This window comes from Seriola dumerili, unplaced genomic scaffold, assembly GCF_002260705.1.
Source record: "Seriola dumerili isolate Sdu_G_001 unplaced genomic scaffold, Sdu_1.0 BDQW01000853.1, whole genome shotgun sequence".
NCBI lineage: Eukaryota > Metazoa > Chordata > Actinopteri > Carangiformes > Carangidae > Seriola > Seriola dumerili.
In genome coordinates, this window is record NW_019175108.1 from 714,210 (window position 1) to 737,483 (window position 23,274).

At 40.0% G+C, this 23,274-nt stretch overlaps 1 protein-coding gene across 1 annotated transcript in view; it reads right to left on the reverse strand.

Annotated features, from left to right (window-relative positions):
* lamc3 (laminin subunit gamma 3) overlaps positions 1-22,065 on the reverse strand; it is a 97,336-nt gene extending 75,271 nt beyond the window's left edge. Inside the window, exons 1-2 of the mRNA XM_022766457.1 lie at positions 21,678-22,065; positions 13,876-14,180 (exon numbers count right to left, since the gene is read on the reverse strand). Coding sequence (XP_022622178.1) covers positions 13,876-14,180; positions 21,678-22,065 — 693 coding nt within the window. The remainder of the gene's footprint in view (positions 1-13,875; positions 14,181-21,677) is intronic.
* Between the last annotated feature and the right edge of the window lie 1,209 nt (positions 22,066-23,274).

The following is a 23,274-nucleotide window of genomic DNA, read 5'->3' on the forward strand; positions in this document are numbered from 1 at the left end:
TAAGAAAGACACAAAGAACAAGAAACATGAATACAAAGGTCACGGTTTTGCAGCTTGTGCTCTTGAGTCAGAGCTGAACAAGACAAACACAATACACAAAACTTTCAAAACAGTCCCTGCTGACTATTGCATTATCATGCAGTGACCACACCTAAAGCAGTCACTTCAAATAGATTACACATCTCAAACTAGTTTTAAATGTCTGCTGATTTTCATACTGTAGAGAAAGGACAGAAAACAATGTAGCCCTCTGTAAGTTATGAAGTTGCTAGCTGCTATTGTCCTTTCAGATACAGTACCATAATATATATAGTGCCCAATGAGCAAATGTAACACCACTTTCATTCTTCAGCGTCATTAGTTACCATGTAAGAGACTTTTACTCTTTGTTCGGCAAGTGAGGAAAATGGCTTAATTGGTTAGTGACAAGAAATATAACAAAGATGACACAGCTGAGCCCTATGAGGGTTTCTTCACAGGTACCTAACATGATCTCACTCTGCTTAAAATAGCCTGAGCAGCACTGCTGTAAAACTTTAGAACTGAGTTAGTAACTTAGTTGGAGAAGATGAGGTGCTTCCTAGGGGCTTTTTTGATCTGTCAGCAAGACAGCCATCCTCCTGTTTCAAAGGAGAGGGTCTTGGGATTCAGACCACCTGCGTGGTCTGTGCCTGCACTTCCAAGAGGCATACTGCTGGGGCATCAAGAGGTCATAGCCCCTTATTGGAACATCTGGTGTGAATATGTTACACATGTTCCTGATTGGTTTAACACTTACATGGACAGTGTCAGCATGACTACTTCCCCTCAGTGCCACCTGTTGGTTAGCTTTGTCGGTGAAGTCTAATAAGAAGACTTTTCAGAGCAGAGTGGGCAATGTGCAATCAGTGGCCCAGTGTACAGAAATATCTAATTAATAGATCATTGTCTAAGGAAAGATTTTTTTTTTTCAATTTATCTAGGCCAACTGGTGGCTCTCTCTCAGCAAAATCTTGTCTGTTCTGCAGCTCTAACTCATCCCACCTTTAGTCTTCTTACTCGAAATGCCCTCTCACTTTACCTTATAGCTTTCCTCTTTATTTTCCTTTCTCTCTCTGTGCCAGCTTTACCTGTACACTCTCCCTCTGGCTAAAGTGCACTTCAGGATTTTCCAGACAGTTCTGTGCCTTGGCAGCCCATTGAAGGCTATAGAGCTGCTATTTTGTATTTACCGTAACTACAGTGTTGCAGAATTGAGTGCAGTTGGCTGTACTTGGCTATTGTTCTAGCACTTGCTTATCGACTTTGACCCTCCTTGACATGAGTCTACTGGCTAATGGGGTTTGGACAACAGTAAATGACCCTGATGTACTGCAGTTAGATGCTCATTTTTTTCATTTTGTGTTAAGCTATCTGGATATGACATGATCCATGGTTTATGAGAGCGGCTACGAAGTTTGAGGTGGGAAACACAGCTACAGGGTAACAAATTATGGTAAAAAGAGGGGTAGCAAGGTTGAGGAAATGAAGAGGGAAAAAGATATCATGATTTAACTTTCCAGTAGAGAAAAGTGGTCACAACAAAGCAAGAGGTTGCACATGGGGTAATGATTCTCGATCTGTGCAGCATGCTCACTATATGTCTTCATATGCATCTTCTCTTTGATTGCACATTCTTTTCTTGCCTAGTGTTGGGTTATATTAAAGCCTGGTCTCCTGTAATAGATTTCTTTATCATGACTTAAGTTTGCCCATAAAAGATTCAAATAAGCTCACTGAAGTCTAAATCACTGTGGTGACATTATAGTGATGGTACGACTCCAATGTGGACAAAGGGTTGACCAACTTATCCACAAAGTGTTGCACGATAACAAGACAGAATTGATGCTAGAATCACTTCTTTTTGGCTATTTTAGCAAAATATGACCATGGTAACAACGTCTGCTTGAGAGAGTACCACAAACTCAACGCTTCAGCTTCAGCCTACACTGACAATATTTTTACAAATCATAAGTGATGATGAGCATGGATTTCTGCACCAAGAGGAAAAGCCAGGGGGTCACTAAAATCAGTAGGATTCAACCTCTGGGAACCATGACTGTCTGCAGAAAATTCAATTCAATTCAATTCAATTCTGTTTGTCGTCATCGTGCAGAGCAGAGCAACATACAATGAAAACTAGCAGCGTCATCAAGGCAGTACAGTACAAAAAGTGCAATTTATAAAAGATTCATGGTAATTCATTCAGTCTGGACCAAAATGGGACATTTCTATCTCTTGAGCCGTGTAAATTAAGACGTTAACAGCCACATCTGTTAATAAAGTGCTCTTAAAATAGATATTTTTGTTTTTATATATTCTATTGTATTTTATGTATTTAATGTATAGTCTGTCTCTAAACTACAGAACTTTTTTCATTTTTTTACTTGATCAAATTTAAACTGAAATTCAATGTTTTCAATACATAACAAGTAAAGGACATAACGGACATGACCTGCCCTTTTGCTAAATTATTAAATAAATGATTAACACAAACTGACGATCATTACAGTTAAAATGCATGAGATTCATGTCTCTGCTAATGAGGCGACCTTGCGGCCGCCAGTACTGCATTGCCGTACTGCATCCACCTCTCGTGCTTTAACACACACATAGATGATAAAATGTTTTAAATGCATTGTTAGCATTTCAAAATTCTCACACGCCGTAAACGCAAACACTCCCTTCCATTTATCATACAGTACAAGACCATTATCATATGGAAGAGCTATTAGTTATGCTTGGTAGAACAGTGCTAATTGTGTAAGGAAAAGCAGACATAGTTCCAAATATCACTTACTGCACTGAAAGGAAGTAGTTTTTTAGGGTTAATTAGTAGTCAGCTCATTACTTATTATTTGTGCAAACCACAGCAAAAGCTTAATTAACTTTGATTCTCACTCCCTTGGAATTTGGGTTCACAATGCTACAATGATGCTGACTTAGGGATAGGCAGAGACGTTGAGAGTGGCAACGAGCCAGTCCTTTGCTTCAGACAATAACGGCTGAATGATCAAATGAGAGCGTTCATGCGCACACGGACATATCAAGTCACACACGGCAAAGTTTTTGATCATATCAAACACTGTTTTAGAGGTCGTCTCTGCTCAGGGGCTTATAAACCTTCACCCTCACCTCTAAATTCTCCCTCGTCTCTTTCCCCCCGTCTGTCTCCTTCACTTCTCCCCTCTCCTCTCTCTGTTTCAGTGTGTTTTCCTGAACTCTGAAGCCTCCGGCTGCAGGCAGTGACGGGAAAGAGAGCTGTGTCCCTCATTCCAAAGTTAATAACTTTTTAATATAATTGCTTAAGTTCACTGTGCCCTCAATATGTATTTTTCCCCCTTTTACTCATTGTCATTCAATGCTGGAGCTGCAATTTGCCACACAGATTTCTAGAGAGAAAGTGAGAGAGAGACGGAGTGAGAGAGAGTGAGAGGATGGACTGGTGGCAGGGGAGACAGACAAACCGTTTTAATGGATGACTGAACAAATTAAATTTGAATTCATACAGCAGCTTTCATCTTCTTCCTGATTATTGAAAAAAGAGAGCTTTTACAAACTTGACAACAGAGCCCTCTTTGAAGTAAGCCATTACTTTAGAGAAAACATCCAAATGCCACGTTACAAGGTGACTGTTGTTTATTCCAAATCAAAATCATTTGGCAGTGAAAATACAATGCATTAGATCACTAGTATAACACAGAACACTATATTTATGCAGATGACATAGACATGAAAGACAAAAACACCTGCACATTTAAGTGTCACCAGTTGTCTGGATTTTTTTTTTCCAATGTAATTTTGCTTTGACCTCGCAAAATGACAAGGAGATATATTTTAAAAGCAGCAGATGAAGCGTGTGAAGTCTCTACATTGAAAGTATGCACTCCTCAGACTGAGGCACAAGTAGCAAATCTGCAAAGGGATTAAAATGCTAATAAAACAGGCAGGATGCAATTCCTGTTTTAAGCCTCATAAAATATGCATAGCTCTGTATGAGCCATATGCAGAGGAAATGGCACACTGACATCCCACAGAGAGGAACAGGGATCATTTTATGCTCTGTTGACAATCTGTGTGTAAAGAGTGGGGTTTTAACCCCTGACACAAATGCCCAGTCTTTCCCTCCCTGCAAGAAAAGCCAATTGATATGTGAAGCCTAGAAATAAAAATTTCCTTAAGTGATCTTTGCACACAATTATCTGTCACTGCAGCAAACGTGTGTTTATCAGAGAAGTGGGTGGTTTTACATAATGTACTGTATGTGCATCAAGACTTCTTCAAGACTATTCATTGATGCTGATGTTGAATTTAAAATGCATCCCTTATCTGTGGTCACATAAACTGTCACTGGTTGAAATGTTCTGATGGTCTGACGAAAAAAAAAAAACCCAGGAAACACTGACAGTCAGACAAAATATGGTTGACTGTGGCCTCATATGTACCTCCGAGGTATGATTTTACTGCATTAGCTGGATCACTGCTCATGTCTAGAGAAATGCAATATTGCTACAAACAACTCTGAAAAAAAAAAATTGTGCAGAAAGTGCTTGGGGCATTTACTCTGATTATATCAACTTTATGAAAAACCTTTCTGCCTGAGCAACGGCATTCACAATATCAGAGATTAAGGCTTGTTTTATAGCTGCGTTTTCATAGAAGCCAATCACTGATTACAATCAAAACGCTGAAATCTTTCCGGCTTCTCTTCCGCTTGTGCAAGAGCTCTTCAGGGTTTGCATTCTGAGGAATAAAAGAGTTCAATCCAAGTCACCTAGTATCTCTGCAGAGTATCACAGTGTTCTCTCCAGCTCTTTTACCGCGGTTTGACATGAAAAAGGTTGACTCACAATAACGACAATGAGAGGTCATCACATGTGGCTGACTGAAAGTAGAAGAGATTCATAAATGTGCTAAAAATGTCTCACTTATCCTCCATTTATTACCTTTATCCCATATTAGCCTCTTCACAGTCAGCCAATACCACCTGCATAAGGAAGTATAATCATATTCATTTTTGTTGTTGCTTCAGTGGTCTAAAATATTAAATCAGCCTCAAAGAGACAAAAAGTCCCTTCTCCATTATTCCTTGACTTTTTTAAACAGTACAAAATCTTACTTAAGGGACTGGGATACTCAGATTTGTCCGTGTCTTACAATGAAATGGGTTGAATCTTATCTATATGGAAGACATCCGTATTTTCACTTTCAAAATGCCCTGTCCAGCCTTGCACCATGACAGTTACAACATTCCTCAAGGAACTGTGCCTGGACGTTTACAATTTGGATTTACACAACTGACAAAGTGCAGAATCCATATGTATGCTGATGATACAGTTCTTTACTCCTCAGAGAAAATGACAGACAAATGTCAGCAAACCCTAGTGCAAGATACAGAAAGTGTAGGTTTAAAGTTAATGAGCTATTCCTAATCCCACAAAACCAAAATCCATGCTCTTTGGGCTTTTAATTTTTTTTTGAAGCACCAGGAACTCCTTGACATTTAGCTATGGGATTAATATCTGCAAGCTTTTCGTTTGCATACTTATGTCTGATCCTTGCCTACGGTGGAAGCTAGATAAGACCAAGGTCCATCAAAAAAAAGTTGGTTGCTGGTTTGACTCCAATAAGTAGAGCAAAGGCACTTGTAATCAGGAAAGTCCTCCTCATCATCCTCATCATCATATACAATGCACTTCTCCTTGCTAAGATTACCATGGAACAGCCTGGCTCCCAACACTACTGCAGAATAAAAGAATAAAGTTAGATCAGGTTCAGTGAGTGATCAACAGAGTGACAGTGGTATCACACTGCCTCCCCCATACCTGACAGAACTGTTCAGGTGGCCTTCGCTACCAGCCCCTATTAGTCACACAAGGTTAGCAAAGAGGGTGAGATGGTGGAGAAGCGAGAACAGAAAAGAACAAACTAGTCTACAGGCTTTCAAATGGAAACTAATATGTGGTCACCAGTACACTCGATCAACAGACTGTGCCGTCTGTTTGATGTGTTTATGTGCCTTATTATTTCATTGTTTGTTTCTAATATACTGTGTGTATCCAGGACTCCCTGAAAAGCAGCACTGATACTGAGAGAATTATCCTGGTGACATAAAGTAAACTCTTAACTATTTACAGTACAGGGGGAAAAGCTTTTTTTGGATTTATGCAAGGGGTTCCTTTATTATCTAAAACAAATAGCTTGTATGTACTTTCCTCCCTGGTGCCCTCCCCTCCCTCCTTTTTATCCCCTTCATCTCATATTCAATAAGTAGTGCTGTTGTGGGAATGATATTTTTGAGTGCTGCTCTCATCCCCACTGCTTTGTATCACGTTGCCTGTCTTCTTGTTTTTCTAGTATTTGTAGCTCAAGCAGGAACTAGTATGTCACCATTAAAGAAGAGTATGCCTCATCTTTTATTGTTAAGATTCACTGTGTGGAAAACGAATACTCTTTTGCATTCCCCTCACTTTGTTTTGTGCATCAAAGAGGATGGCTGATGTGTTTTTGTCTGTGCTCACTATACCCATCTGTCCCATCACCCTTAAAATAGAGGGGGAATGAGAGATTTAATGAAAGAAATGGTGCAATTGATCCGCCTTTTATTCTAATGGGAGAAGAGATCACAGTCAATTATGGGTCTTCTCATCTTGTTGTTTAAGAGGAAGGCCGAGAGGGAGCGGTGGAGTGAAGGAGAGAGGGTGTTTGGCAGCTCTGTTGAGAGATTTGCCACCCAATCTATGTATTCTTGGCTTATATTGATCCCCCACAGCTTTACAATCAGTCGGTCGATGTCAACCAAAACATACTGAAATACAGCCAGCAGCACCATTAGTAGTCAGGCTTCAATGTAAATAAAGGCCAGTCACGCACCCATACAAAGGCCTGATGTTTTTTGCATGGCCTCTGCATGAAGACAAAAATATCTAAAGGTTCAATAGGTTAATGAGACATTACAATATCCCCTGGTATTTAAGCTGTTTTCAAAATGTTGACAGGTAAGTAAAAAAGGAAAAAGTGAAAGACTCAGCTTGTGTATTTTTGCATGTCAATTAGAAGCATTAGTTGTTGAAATGAAAGCTGCACACCTGCAGTGACAACAACTATTTAGCAGTAAGGATGAAGATGTGATTATTTTTATTCAATAGAAGGAACATTATATAATAGCTTACTTACCAACTATTTTGTTGTTTTGTGTAAAACGCTTTCTTTTTTATTGTTTAGTTTCCGAAGCAGAGGCCATTTATTCAATAATGAGTTTTCCAAGATAATTAACACTATATTCCGTAACATCAGTGTTAACCTTTACTTCACACCAAATTTGATTTATTTCTCAATACATAATTATTTTACATGTAAAAGCAATTTTTCACATCTTATTGTATGAAATGTGAAAGGGAGTTTTGATAGAGCTCTTAATTAATTCATACACAGAAGATAAATTATTCTTCAATAACACTTCATGATAGTATTTTATGTAATCTTATTTTATCTTTTTTCTCTGGGAAGATTTGCTTCTCTGGGACAGATAATAAAGGGTGTCTACAGGAGAGGGAAGCAACACCTACACAACAGTGTAGAATAAGCCAGAACTGACTGACATATGTATACTGACCTAGTTGGGGTTTTTTTCCACACTGAATACTGTAGAGCTTTTCCCTCTTCCCTCACACACTGAACAATGGATTAATCGATTGATTTTTTCCATTCAGCTGGTCACAGTGGCCCCACATACATCAGGCAGCAGGAATGATCACAGATATGTAGACTGAGGAACAGACAACGGTCACGCCTGGGAATCAAGCTCTCCAAATAAATAGACTGAGGACTTTTTGGATGAGTCTTTTGAAATGTAAAAAAAAAAAAAAACAGTTCAAAAGTTTTAGTCATATGGGTATTTACTGGGAACGCACTGCTGTTCTCAGAGGCTTGTTATCAGTGAGATTTAATAAAGGGTTAAGAATAACTTTTATGTGATTCAAATCGGAACACAATTTAATTTAATTTTAGCAAAGTTTTTATGTTCTATTTCATTTATTTATTTATGTATTTATTTATTATTGTTTATTTACTTTATTTTTCATTATGTTAAATCAGACTGTTCGGTCAAAAGTTCAGCAGTGGAGTCCACATGTACAGGATCCTTGTGTAATTCTTGACGCAAAAAGACTACAGAGTCTACTACGGTGGCTGATTAGGACAAAGCACAAACAAACAAGAGTGAGATCATATTATGGGAAACATGCTCCAAATTAAGAAACTGCTACAAATTTTTTCATGTACAGTGTCCTTGAGTGCCTTGAAAGGGTCCTCACATCTTCAACAACATTTGAGAAAATTTCCAAACAGACATTATTTGGGTAAACTGACCGCATCCTTGAAATATAAATGGTTGCTTTCTCACCGGAAACATCAAAACTTAATAAATGGTTTGGTTAGACTATAAAAAACCTGATGGACACACACAATTTTCTGGAACATTGCTGCTTATCCAAATTGAGCCCATAACTCCCCCCTTACGTCCCAGAGCACTTCTGGTGTAGCAATTCTTGTTGCATGTGTTTTCCCTATTTCTATTGAAAATGTGTCAGTTTGGTTTCCCTTATTGCTTGTGTTTTCACTCTTGTTCATTTTTGTCCTTAGGGGCCACCATAGTCACCAGCCACTGTAGCTAACAAGCCCACTGTTACAATGACTACTTGCTGATATATGTATGTTTCACTTGTTGAGTGTTAGTTTAGCATGTCAGCATGCTAACGTTTGGTGATTAGTACTAAACAAAAGTACATATGAATGGTAGTTTTTCAGGTATTTGGTCAAAAGCTAAAGTTTTGGCCTGAAAATGGTGCTTATGCAAAAGTTTAAGTTAATACAAAACAATGCAATACAATAATACAATTCATCCAGCAAGCTTTGCATTTAAATTTCATGACAATCCAGCAAATAGTTGAGACATTTCACTCTAAAACACAAATGCCAGCCTCAATGTGGCACTAAAAGAAAAGTCAGGGGATTACTAAAACCCTTTGGAGACATCATCTGGGAACCATGAATGTCTGCATACAATTTCACACCCATCTGTCCAATAGTCATTGAGATATTTCAGTCTGTACAAACGTAGTGGAACAACATACCAACATCTGTGGAGCAGCTCCACCAGTGTGACTAAAATTTGGTGAACTTTCAGAGAATATTCAAACAAGCTTTTTCTCTTTGCAAAATTAATGCAACACCTGATGTGTTCTAACACCTTACAAGGTAGAGTGAAAAAAAGCACCTCACAAAGTGATTGTACCTCATCACAAGACTGTACAACTTACAGCCTAAAAATGGGATGAAATCAATGTGTTGTGAACACAAAGGAATCACATGCCCCCTCCACTGAGTTGAAAATTGAACAGTTTTGATGTGGAAAAGTGATGAAATGAACATATGAACAAAAGCACGTAAGAAAACTTCAGTTTAACTCACCGATAAAGATTCGGGAAAGTTTTTTGACAAGAAAAATAAAATAAGTTTGCTAACAGAATATTTTTTCTCCTCTTTTCCTTCCATGACTTGTAACTGAACCCGGGTCATTAAAGATTAAGACAAGTGTTGACCATCCTGACCACAGTGCCCTTTCTTCCGATCATGTTATTGTTGACTCTCAGGCTACCTGTTTCTTGCCATGCCTCCTTCACATAATCCTTAGTGCCTTAATTCCTTAATCCCACATAATCCTTTCATGGAGAGGAGAAAAAACTCTGTTCATGCAAGGAGCATGTGTTTCCAACTACAAAACATAATGCTCCTCTTCAGAAAAATTTCAGCAGACCAGGCTCAATCTGGTATGTCCTACAAACCTAGACTCTAGCTTGCTATTGTCCCAGCCTGCCAGCGTCCACATTTATATAAGAGAGAGACAGAGGGGCTGAAATAGCACAGCGGTAAAGGGCTAGTATGAAGAGATTAATCAGAAAAGGAGTTTAATAATCTCTGAACTAGAAAACTGGGGCTGTAGCTACCTTTTCTTGTAAGCACTTTAAAACTGCTCTCATGCAAAAAATGTAGAACCACCAGTGCAGGAGGTGAAGCAAAGTAATAAACACTGAGCAGGACAAAAAGGGATGAATCAGAGAATAATGGGGTGGAGAGAGAAGATCTCAGTGCTTGTGGAGACTTCCAGAGAGGTATTTTTTTCAAGTGTGTGTTAAGTGGCTATTGTTAAGCCACAAAAATAGTTGTTTTTTTTTTTTTCAAATTCACTCTCCTGTCTTTGTTGTCCTTGCGAGACAGATGGAGAAGAATCTCTGGACTTGGAGCTCAGGAGCCAAATCCAGTCCTGCGTGCAGATTCCTCTTTCATGCAGCTGTATGTCGTCTTACTGACAGCAGCCTGCCACACAATGTGTCCAACTCACAGCAGCACTAAAGCTAATCCAATAGTGCATTTTATTTCTATTTTCACTTGCTTGCAGATGCATGGGGACCTCGCATAGCAGAGATGAGGAGAAAATGTCTTTATCCTCCTGCTCAGTGCAGCTTAGCATATGCTTGAGAGCTGATGTGGCTTCACCACTTCTGTCTTTTCCTCCATCCTCCATCCCAGTTTAAAATGGGATCACTCTTGGGGAAGGCTGCCTCCTCTTCCTGCTCTGCGGGAGGTTGCAGATATGTCACCCATTTAAAGTGCCGTGGTTGAAGAGGGGGGGGGTTTTATGAGCATACGGCACAGAGCGCGTGTGTGTTAGGGTGGGAGGGGGGTGGGGTATAGGTATTTGTGCAGGCAGAGGTACAATACGCAGCTGTAAGGGCTTGTCAGTTGCATCACACTGGTTTCCTTTGAAAATCAGCTTTAAGAGTCATACGAAATAATGATGGAGTCAAAATAAATCCTTCTCATTTACAAACTGTTAGAATCAGTTGATGTACAGTATATTTCAACAAAAAGTCATTATTTGAAGCTTTAGGTTACTTTTATTAATAATTTCACAGTCTATCCTTTATAAAAACAGCCTTTTATTCACAAATTAAATCTGTTTTCTTTAGGGGAATAAATCAAACATTATTCAAATGCCAGCCTTGGCAAACAAAAAGCCATTTCTGTGCTGGAGTCAGGCTTCAGCAGTTTTTCACTGCATATCCTATTCACAGATTTGAAACACAACATGTTTCACAAACGAGTTTCAAAACATAAAGAGAGCTGGGAAGATATATTGGGGTTTGGGTTTGTTATAGCTAAATCTACTTTAAATTGATTTAGAACAGTCATATACACTAAACAGCAAATATACTGGCAGAATGAGCATTGCATATTCTCTAAAAAAATTCCCTCATTCTTACGTTATTAAGTTTGGGAAGATGTCTTCTTTAATAGAGGTGAAAGCGGGTTATGGTTATGCAGGGTTATACCGCATATCCTCCACATATCCTCCAAAAGACATCCTTACTCCTCTAATTTAATGATGTGGAGGAGGACAGCTTCCCTTACAGAGGTAGTCGTCTTGCATTTCCAGACCTTTTTCTACACGATATTTTAGGAGAGAGGTCAGACGGGAGAATGTGTTGTCATTATTGTTGTATAATTTTGCTTATGGCAAGTGTGAACTGACCATTGCAGCATAAACCTCTTACATAATGGGAGAAGATGTATGTCCACTAGAGGGTAGGGATTTGTGCTGTTGTTGTTGTTGTTGTTGTTGTTGTAGAGACAGGGGAATAAAAATAGCATGATGCAGAAAGTGTAAGGGACAGTGAAAAGAATAAAAATGCAGAATGAAAACACTGGGCCAGTGGGAGGCCGGGATGTTGTCCACATCCTGTGGATCTGATTATGGGGGCGGGTGTGGGACTTCTGCTATGAGACAATAAATTAGATTCTGAATGAATTCTGTTCATCACGTTTCTCCTACTGGGGTCATTTATGTTTGGTGCTATAAAAGACTAGTTTTACTGTGTTATTGCTGCTGCCACCGCTTTGATTGACAGCGACATGGCAACAGCATTTTTATGATTATGTATAGGCACTGAAAGTACTCAAGTGAAGGTCAAGGAAAAATTGTTGTTGTGGTTAAATATTATTAATTCCACGGTGACTGGAGGCACAAAACAGGCCATCAGTATTTAACTAACCCTTGTTGCCTAAACCTAACTGCACGCAGGGGTGGACCCCAATCTCCAATCCAGTGCCAAGGTCCTGTACTCTGCGGCCCACAATACACCGTATACACTAAAAGGTATGTGTGGTACAAGCAGATGGCCCCAGTGGCCGAGTGGTTTGGGCATATACCATATGGGCATACTGAGCCCTCAGCAGCAGGGCCCTGGTTTGCCTCTACTGCATGTCTGTCCCACTCTATTTCCTGTCTCTCACCACTTTCCCAATCAAATAAAGGCATAAAACCGCCAAAAAAAAAACTTAAAAAAAAAAAAAGAGAGAAAAAGGTGGCACTGAATATAATCCACTTAGAAATTACATTTCCTTCTAAAAGCACTTGGCAAATCAAATTAGTATAATTAGCATATAAACATAAAATCTTTCAACTATCCTACAAATTTGGTTGAAGTGAAGAAAATGAAGCATCAGCAAGTGAATAAATATTGATATAGATTTAGTTTTGTGACTGAAAATCTGCTGTAACTACGTTTCCTCACTCAATGAAAATGGATAATCAAAATTTCATATCCTGATCTACTATTTCTGGCCACATACACGTGTTTCATCTGCTCAGATGTGGAGGTATTACTTATTATTAATGTATTTTGCATCATGACATATCTTCTTATCTTCTTCAGTAGATGGTCCTGTAGAATCTCTGCTCTAATTAGCCAACTTACCTAAACTGTCATGACAAGGTTCTGTTTATAGTTTTGGTCCATTAAAAGATGCTGTAGGCAAAACTGAGACCTGCATATAGTAAGTAATTTCCCGATATGGCAGATATATACACACACACACACACACACAACAGTAAAGATGCTCTCAGTAATTATTAATAATTAGTGAGGTCTCGAAGAGTTTTCCAGCTTAAGTAGCGATGCAGGCAGAGCACATGCATGGACGGATGCGTGTGTGCATACTCACAGCACTGTCAAAGGGGAAGGAGTGGCTGCATTAAGTGCTTTATTTACTCAGTTTTAGCCATGCTTTATTGTGCCCAGACTCACCCTCAAGAGGCTGCCATTAATTCAGCACAGCCCTCTCAAGACTTCATCAATGTTAATCAGAGCTAAACATAACATTAGATTCGCTTCAGCGGCTTTGAAAAAGTCATGTGTATATATCTGTATGGCTACAACATGTTTGTTTGTGTAAAAATGTTAGCGAGGGGTTTGACCGGGAAGCATTACATGCAGTTACAAACTTAAGTTTCACAGCACTGCTACAACTATGTGCTATGTATGTGGTGAGATTAGCCCGTGTGTCTATTGGTATATAATCACTGTTTTTTGAAGAAAGTTTTTCACATTGTCAAACTGAGACACAATCCTTTTCCAGATGGTTTTAAAAAAATATAGTAAAAGGTCAACACCAGCAGGATCTAACATCCATTATAGATTATCGTGAAAAAAAGACACAAGCAACAGGCATTAAAAAAAGTAAATAGTTCAATGTTTTTCATCTTTAATCTATATAAAACATTTGTCTCTTCTAAGATGTTTTTTTTTTCTCTATTTCTCTTTTAATTCTTTTTTTGTTAACGTTTTTTTTCATTTGCAGTCAAAATCTGTATCAGTGGAGATTGTGGCAGCTTCTGCAAAGTCACTTAACAGATGAAAGTGGAACCACATCAACCTAAATATGTGGACAGAAAAGAAAGAAAGAAAAAAAAAAAGAAAGTAATCACACAAAATACACAACGAAATGTGGCCTCACCTGCAGCACCATGCTTTGGTCAAAGTTGTACGCGCTGGGCCGTCCCTCCAGGGTGGAGAAGGCTACGTTTCCGCCACTGAGGGGGGAGATGTCACTGAACTCATCTGTGCATAAAGCAGCCCTTTCATCATCTCCTGGGCGAATGTAGCCCTTAGCATCCTTCCCGTAGGTCTTGCTACAAGATGCGCTGTAATATTGGTACGGCAACCAGGGCCCATCCTCCTCTGTGCGCTTGTAGATGGCGAAGCTCTCTGGCCGACTGGTGTAGAATTTCAGTCGTACATAGGTTATATCAAAGGCCTTCCCTGTGGAAAACAGACATGATTAGCTCTGAATGGAATCACTGAAACAATTACTGTTAGAACTGCATCCATTGTAGTCTACAGTTAGATCAGGGCTGCTTATGTAAGAGACAAATACTGTGGGGTGAGGGCCCAGGAGCCTAAGAAAAAAAACTGACATAATTGCATTATAGAAAGAAGGAAAACAATGGGGGATAGGCTTAATTTCCTGTGCCTCTATGCAGGGTAAATGAATGTCATTCCTGCAGGAGTAGAAGAATACCCAGGATTATTTCCTCATTATCCAGATCATAATGGACCTCAGAAGTGAAACATAGGTCAAAGGGAAAGAGTCAAAAAAGTCTTTTTTCTTATATTAACTCACAAAAGGGAAAGGCGCCTGTAAAATACGGGCTGATGCAACATTTGAGGCGTGATAAGAAAGCAACCTAAGGTGAGGTTTTAGCGGTACATCGGCCGTTTGGGGGCACAGGGAGAAACGGAGAGGAAGAGAAGAAAGACTTTTCATAGATTTGTGTGCCCCCTAAAACAGTGATTTGACTTCAATCTGTAAAAAAGCAAAATGGGATTCAGAGCACAATCGGTGCATCTGCAGGATATGGAGCAAATGAGGAGATATACCCGGATTTCCATTTGGGTTGGAGTTGGGGGGGGATTTAGCAGATCAGACTAAGTTGCGGTGTAATTGGTGTTGCACTGTTACAGAAGAAATGTCTGTAAAATACTTTTTGTGCAGTCACGAGTCTCCCGGGACAAACCTGTCTCCTAGAAATTATGTTTCTATACAACTTGTGCACGCACATTTTTTTAGGAAACATAATGGCCATCTGGTTTATGTTCATTTTTTTCTAATTAATGAATTGCTACATTTATTAACTGCCAAACATGTAAATTAACACAATATCCTCAATTTCTATCGTTGCAATTTAGCTGTATATGTCCATTTTATACAGGAAATATGAGACAGGATTGCCCACGTGAAATTAACTAAGAAGAACAGGAAAGATGGCAGATTGTATATTCAGATGGCTTGATTTTTCAACACAATGCTTCCTGTGTGGAAAACTGGAGCATCCATGTTTGATTTTGTAAGAAAGTTGACATCTTCCTTAATCTCAAGGCAAATAGAGAATTGATGCTGCTTGATGATTGAGTGGTGTCATTTCCACCCATTGTTTACTCACTGTGGACACTACAAACAATAATCTTGGAGCTGTATCAAAGACACTTGCAGAGTTACACTTCCTGAGCACGGGCGCACATTCAGAATCTGCCAAATGTTGTGCATCTTGAAAAAGGGATTAACTGAGCAGACACAAACCGAAGTCATATTGAGAAGCAAATACCAGAGGTAACATGTAGAAACTCTCTTTAACAGGCTTCTTCAATGCAATGCTCGTGGGGATTTTTTTTTTTTTTTTCTACATCATTAGATACCAAGTCTCAGCCACTCTGCACATTCATAGAGGGATGCCATCCTCTGGTACTGCCATAATGACATCTGTTGCTTTTTCTCTGCCAAGTCAGAAACAGGCATCTCTGTCTCTTGTCTCTACAGCAAACTCTAATGGTATCCTTCCTTTAGGAGCCCTAAGATCATTTAGCTTTCATTTACTCCCTGCGTGAGGTGAGCTCAGCCCTGCTGAGACTAAGGCAAAAAACATAAAAGAAGCAGAAGATGAAACATTTGTTGGATATCCCCTGTGACGAGCTGCAGACTAATTGCAGAAGATATTTGTATGTTTTTTATGCATAATGTTTAATGATTCGTGACTCATTCTCTTTCAGGAGAGCACAGTTTAATATAGGAACAACAGACGGGGATTCAGCTACTAGATTTTAACAAAGCAAAGTAACATACAACAAAAACCTGCCTAAAAGAGAAAATTTGCCCTCAAGATAGAATTCACACATTCATTTTCACAGTTTGGAAAGCTCAGTTCGAAGCGGCAGTCTCTCTTTGAGCACCGAAAATTAAAGACAAGTTTGGAAACCCAGTAAAAACAGCCTTGTGTGACTTTACAGGGCTGAGCCAGAATTTTGTGACATCACAACTCAAAGCAAAGCTGTTCACATCATGCACAGACGCGGTAATAAAAAAGGACTGTTTGGACACGGAGCACTTTAAGAGCAAGAGGCTGGGAGCTGCAGAAGTACAGCGTCTGACCCGCTCTGAGTCATCCATGTCACCTTAACACAGCTGCTCTCATCCGCCCAGACTGAGACAGGCTCAGACTAAACTCACCACAAGGACTGTAGACTCAATATTTACAATCTGTTTATTTCAAACTGAGATATTTGTGATCAGCAAACACACAGATGAGTGGATTTATCTCCTCTAATCTCACTATGTCTCAAAGTTTAAAAATGAATTCTTGCTCTCTTACAGAGAACCGTGTCTCACATGCAAACCAATAATCCGGCTGTGAGAGCGTCATGCCAACTGTGGCAGACTTTATCATTGTTTTACATCGGAGACAGGATGTTGCTTTTCTTTGACGGTGCTGAATGAGAACCAGCTGTAGACATCAATGTGTGCTGTTTGAATGTGTGTGTGTCTGTGTGTTTGTCTACCAAGTCTTTGTGGGAAAAACCTGACCCCAATTCCTCACCAGTAAACCACCCAGCATTCTCTAGTTTTTTCTTTTTCTCCCCCTTCTTCCTCATTATGTTTTGTTTACTCCCCTTGAAGCAGCCCGACTCCCCCTCATCTTTCTACTCTTCCACAGACCCATTCTGACCTGGCTGCAATATGTGTCCCAGCATCCTACTGCTCTGTTTATCATCCCAGCATTTGCCTGTATTCCCTTCAGAGAGAGCTTGTTATGTTTGGAGAGGCAAAAGAAAACAGTACTGTCGAAGGCACCCCCCACCAGCAACCCAGATGGAGCGCAGAGCTTTCATATGGACCATAAGGATGACACACATACAACACTTAAGGGTATTCAGTTACATGAAATGAAGTGGTATGAAAACATTACAATGCTTCTTTTAGGAATACTAAGCCCAGGTATGATAATCAGACGGCACAGGGTTTAGAAAAACACGTGTTTGGGAGTAGCGCAGAAAAGGAGCAAAGGTCAATTTAGTCTGAGTGAGACAGGCTTGTGGGTGTTCGGTTTTCTTGGAAGAATAACAAACCCTCCAGACAACACAAGACATACCTCTGCAGCAGCAGCAGCAGCAGCAGAATCACTGGCACCTTTCTCCAGGAGAAAAAAACTCACCGGAGATTATAAACAACAAAGCCTCAAAACACAGCCAGACATCTGCTCGCTATTGGAAATCAATATTCTACATTTAACGGAGCCACTTCCTGCTTTCATAGCACGTGATATAACAGTTCATCTGTGGTCAAAGCGCTGACATTTTCAACTTCTGTCATCATTTTGTCCCTGCCTCTTGTTCCTTTGAAGCTGGGCTTTTTGATGGGGGTGCACCCACTATCCACCTACAGAGGAGGAGGGAGGAGATCTGACCTGTCAAGAAAATTTCTGGTTTTGAGCAGGGGCTGCCTTGCCTGACTGATTCCTGGAAGTCAAACACACACACACACACACACACACACACACACACACACACACACACAGTACTGAGCAAAGGTTTTAGGTATTTTATCTGTTGAGATGATAGCACTACCATCAAGAGAGGCATCTGACCGGCCCCAGATTTATTCTGCAGTGGGACAACCAGCCCAAACATAAAGTCAGAGACTTACAGATCCATCTCCAGTGACAAGAAGAACAAGGAGTCCTGCAGCAAATGATCTGGCCTCCCACAGACCCCTGATCTCAACATCATGGAGTCAGACTGGGGTTACACGACAAGATAGAAGACACTGAAACAGACTAAATCCACAGAAGAACTGTGAGGAGTTCTCCGAAGTACCTTGAAAAACTATGTACAGGTGTACTAGGAGACTGGCTGCTGTTTTAAAGCTTTTAATTAATTGACATTTGGTAATCAAACCAAATACTTATTAGATTCTGTCTGCTGCACTATGTGTGAAGTTGATAAATAAAACTGAGAGCATCCTCTCTTTACTTTTAGTGTTGTATTTCCACAGAGGATACAGAAGATAATTCTGACCACAGTTCAAGAGGCTATAATCAATATTTTCATAATAACAATGGATCAAATTACTCATACTGACAAACCCACAGAGAATTATAACTCGGCTCTGAAGTTTCCCTCCGCTCTGCTGAGCTTTATAGCACCTTTAAGCTAATTGTTTTCGTTTTCAATTTTCAACTTGGTTCACCCTCGCCATCATCACCACAGCGTTAGCACTTAGCAGCTAACAGCTAGGTATTTCCCTCGGGGGGCTCCTGGAGCTACAGAAAAGAGCTAGGAGGGGAATGTGGACTTACATCCGCCAAGGTCGCCGGAAACTTGACTCCAAATGAATGACGATGTTGCTCCGGTGTCTGCTGCTTGCTAACAAGTTCGCTACGTCAACTTTTTAAGTCGATAATACGTCCGTGTTGCGTCTGCAGCTCGTTTTCGCTGCACCGTGTGGCCAAAACTAGTTATTGCAGGGATAAGGTTATATTTAAAAAAACAACAACTTTGAAACCCTTTTAATTTGTATTGAATTCAACTGAGTTCTGCTAAAAAAAAACTATGAACAAGCTGGCAATTAAATTTGTCCCTAGATGTGGCCTATGTCTACTGCTGGAGAGGGTTGACAAAATTTCTCAATGTACCAACTAATTTTATAATCCACTTATCCTGTACAAAGCAGGGAGGGTTGAGGTATATTCCAGGACAAACTGCATGAAATCAGGGGGACCTGACAAGTCACCACTCTACCTCAGGGTTAACAGATCTTCCCTCACATTCAGACCTATGGACAAATTTGGGCAGTTAATCAGTTAATGGGGGAAAATTCCTGGGTAGGCTTGTTTCCCTATTTCAGTTTTCCACCAGCACATGAACACACCACTTTTCAGATTTATTTATATCAACCAACTTTCAATTCTATTACCACACAGTCACATAACTTTGAGAAAATGAAGGAGTTAATAATGTTTGCTGTGATGGATTACCTCTGCTCCAGCAAGTGTCAACTCTTTGGAAGTTGATTTACATACCATATGTCTCTCAATCACTAGCTCCATATTCATTTTCAAAACAGTCAACTTATCATTCAATATGATCATCTTATTTTATTCTTGTCAAGGAAACCAATAAGCGTATTTCCTAAAATGTATTATTTCTTTTATAAGATTAAATAGAGCAGTAATTGTTGGCTGTGTAGGTTCATTTGTTGTGGGTGTGCTGTTTTGGTAGCAATCTGCCTCTGGCACAATACGGGAAAGTCACCGCTGACTTGTCTTGATTCGGTGCTATATTCAGTATTTAGACATTATGCTATTTGTCTTTTGCCAAGCCAGAGAAGAGCACTGTGGATAAAAGGAAAGACAAGACAGAGTAAACAGCAAGGAAACTGCTGTTTTCAGCCTCTTCAAACTGAGAATAAATCCAATTTATTAAACGTCCTCTTTACAAAAAAATATTAATTAAATGTAGTTCAATAATAAAGGGGTCCCAGAGCAATAGTCTTGCAGGGGGCCCCTTGTCGAAAAGAAACCCTCTGTTACGAACACACACATACACACACCAGAACATACCCAGCCAAACACAGCTCAGCAAATAAATGGAAGTGGAAAAGGTAATTTCATAGAAAGACTTGTATTAATTCTTTGTAACATTAATCGCCACGATTTAATTCAGTTAAAGTGAAAAATGTGCTCTGTTAGTTATTTCAGCAGTTTCCCACAGCATGGTAATGGGATAATGATGCTAATGGCTCAAGCTGATCTCATAAAATTTTGTAAAATGAGGAATGTCTTCAAATGCAAATATGTACGCAGTGCACAAAAAGTGAGGCGAATGCATTTTCTCAAAGGAAAAGAGTGTGTGAAGGAGGAAATCCTTAAAATTGTCTTACTAGGTTTGAAATAATGCAGTGTGGTAAAAGTGGTGCATGGTTATTGCTTTGAACTGTGGAGACTGGGGTTCAATTCCCAGCACAAATCAAGTCAAGTTTAAGGCTGGTAGTTTTCTCATTTTACTATGACTGACCCCTAACTCCCTGAAAATTATGTTGTGTGAACTTAACAACCTCAACCTGTCTTTGTCCTTAACACGGGATCGGTGACATAAATGTTTTACTTGCATAAAAGTAAGACTTGGCCAAGCCTTTCAAGTGCTATGTCTTTGTTCTTTTAGAAAATGCACCTGTATTTTTTTGATTACAATTGACTTTGACAGTAACTGTAATAACTGAAGGTGTTTGAGTACAAGGGATTTCTTTCCAAAAGTTCTGTGAAAACTCTCTAAGTGAAGGGAAGATGAGCATAATTTCAAGTGACAGTAGGTCTGCTGACCAAGTACCTGGCTATGCCAAAATGACTCTGGCTGCGGGGGTTAAAGAAATTTACCACTGTGTAAAGTAACTGTATCTTCTAAATTCCAAGTGCATTTTATGTAAATGTCTAACTAACTTCAGTTGGACCTCCTTTCCTTATCATCGACATATTCCTGCCAAACTTGGAGCTTTTCTGCAGGTTGTCGGCTGCTTATTACCTGGAATTTCTCTGGAAATATGTAGCAGCTTCTGTGTCATTTACAGTCAGTTGCACAGTATAGTTGTTGTAGTAAAACCTTGTGATTGCTGAAAAGAGAACAGTGAATTGAGCTTGTAGCAAAAGACCAATGTTTGAATTTGCCATGTGATATAAAAGGTTGATTTGTGGCCATAGTGTAGCATCAATCATGCTGGAGACAGGTTTCTATGATGGCTGTGTGTTGTGGCTGTATTCTTGTCAAGCTCCAGCACAAATCATACCAAAAAAAAAAAAAAAAGCCTCATCAGTTGGAGTTGTGACTGTATTGTGGCAGCCAGATTTGGATGGGTTTGTCTCCACTGCTCCATGGCAGTATGTGGGCTGCATAAAAGTAAATATGGGCCATCACTCCCTTGCTATCTGGGCATGTTAGATGCAACTGTGTGTCCTCCTCATCCCCTCTAAATCCAACCAAATTCTCAGACATGCCCTTGTGGCTATGCACTCACACATAAGCCATGTCTCAGCCAAAGAAAAGATTTTTTTTTTTTTTTTTTGTATGAAGACAGCTCAGAGCTGGACATCTGTTTTGCATTAAAGGTTTCCCTATCAATGGTCCTGCAGTACACAAAACAGAGTATTCTGTCACAGAAAATAAAAGTGGAAAACCTGATGACACTTAAATTCCTCCACCATGGAAACCATCTGCATTCAGTGGAATCTATTGCTGATATTCATATTCTATTCCTGGACAGATGCAGTGCATATGAAAAGCTTTCCTGCACTTTAAAAAGAAATAATACATTATATCTAACATTATAAGAATAGAGACCATGTTTGAACTCTGAACACACACATACTGTACTTGACTGAGATCAAACTGATGAATTCCGGGGGCTGAATTAAGGATGTTCTGCTGTGTTCTTACCCAGGTGGAGGGTGAGATTGACAGAATTGGGGTGCTGGATCCCATAGTACATGGACTGGCTCTGCCACCATGTGGGCTCCTCATTCCTGTTGAAGTCTGTCAGTAGGCTGGCATTGTGGCTCAGCTCTGGAACCAGCGTGTTGCAGTAGTGGCACGAGCGTGTTGAGCCTGTCTGCATGCAGTAGTCCTCAGGTGGGGAGCCGCACACATTTGATACCTCCACAGTGCGATTGAAGGCGACGTTTTCGAACCTGGGCATGCAACGGCTTGGGACACCCTCCTCATCGTAGCAGGAGTCCATTGCGGCCCAAACAAGGAGGTGGCAGTGCGGATGAAAAGAGAGTTGAAAGGCCAGGAGAAAGGATGTCAAAGCAAAGGATGTATCCATGTCTACAAGCAGTTACAATCACATTTACACTTCACACAGAAACTCTCACACTCATATACTTTGATGCATAGATGCGAACACATGAAGAACCTGACTTGGGAGAAGTAATCCAAGAACAGAAAATAAATCCAGTCTGAGAGCTTTGTTCCTCTGCTCTCTCTGCTCTGCCTATGTTAAGTCTCCAACATGTGTTCTCCCTATGTGGAGTGGAATGAAGTTTGTGCAGGAACTCCTTTCATCAGGGGGCAACATGAGGCAGACAGAGGAGGGACAGGGGTGGGGGGTGGAGGATCCAAAAAAGTCCATAAAATTTCTCCACCTGCTGGTCAGCAGAAGCACCGCACCACCATTAGCTTCAGATGTGAAGCAGACTTGGTTAAAAGAATCTCCTTTGACGGGAAAAACACATTCGTCAACGAGTTTAAATGATGCAGCAGCGAGGTTACTACACCTCTGGGCATCCAGGTAGTGAGTACCAAAACACCTGCATTCACCACTTATAGGAACACACGATATCATGGATATGGTGTTAAATGTACTTGGCAGTTGGCCCCACAGCAGGACATCCTGGTAAATGCTGACTGTGGTGATTCACAGTGAAGGCTAGAGGTGCTAAAACTGTCTGGAATATTTCAGCAGGCACAGGTCATCTCCATGAGTGGGTGTCGCTCAGGGGAGCTCTGTGATCTAAAGGAACAATTTATTTGTAAAAATAGAGCAGTGAAGGAACTGCACCGCTTTTTCAGCTTTTCATGAAAAGTCTCTGTCACTGTAATTCTTCTTGACTGCTTGGGGTCCTTTGTAGCTCATCCAGTGATGAATTGAATATGGCACAGCTATGACAAGTAACTGTAAGTCATTGCATTCACTAATATAAACTTAAAAATTTTAGCAACGTCAGACTTTTTGTGCTAAAACTACATCTTCACTTTACTCCTCTTTTGGCATCTTTGCTTTTGAAAATGACTTGGACGCTTAATCAAATATTACAGCGTATGGAGATTGATTTTTCTGTTGATTAATTGTTTGACAAATTGTCTCAGCTTTATTTTCATTTTGGCAGTATGCACATCATGATGCTGTATCATAAACCTGACATAAAATTCATGTCAGGTGATAAAGGATGTGCAATCTCTATACTACAAATACACAGCAGATGAAGTGCATATCCTCCACTACATTCATGATCACCGTTCCCATTAACAACAG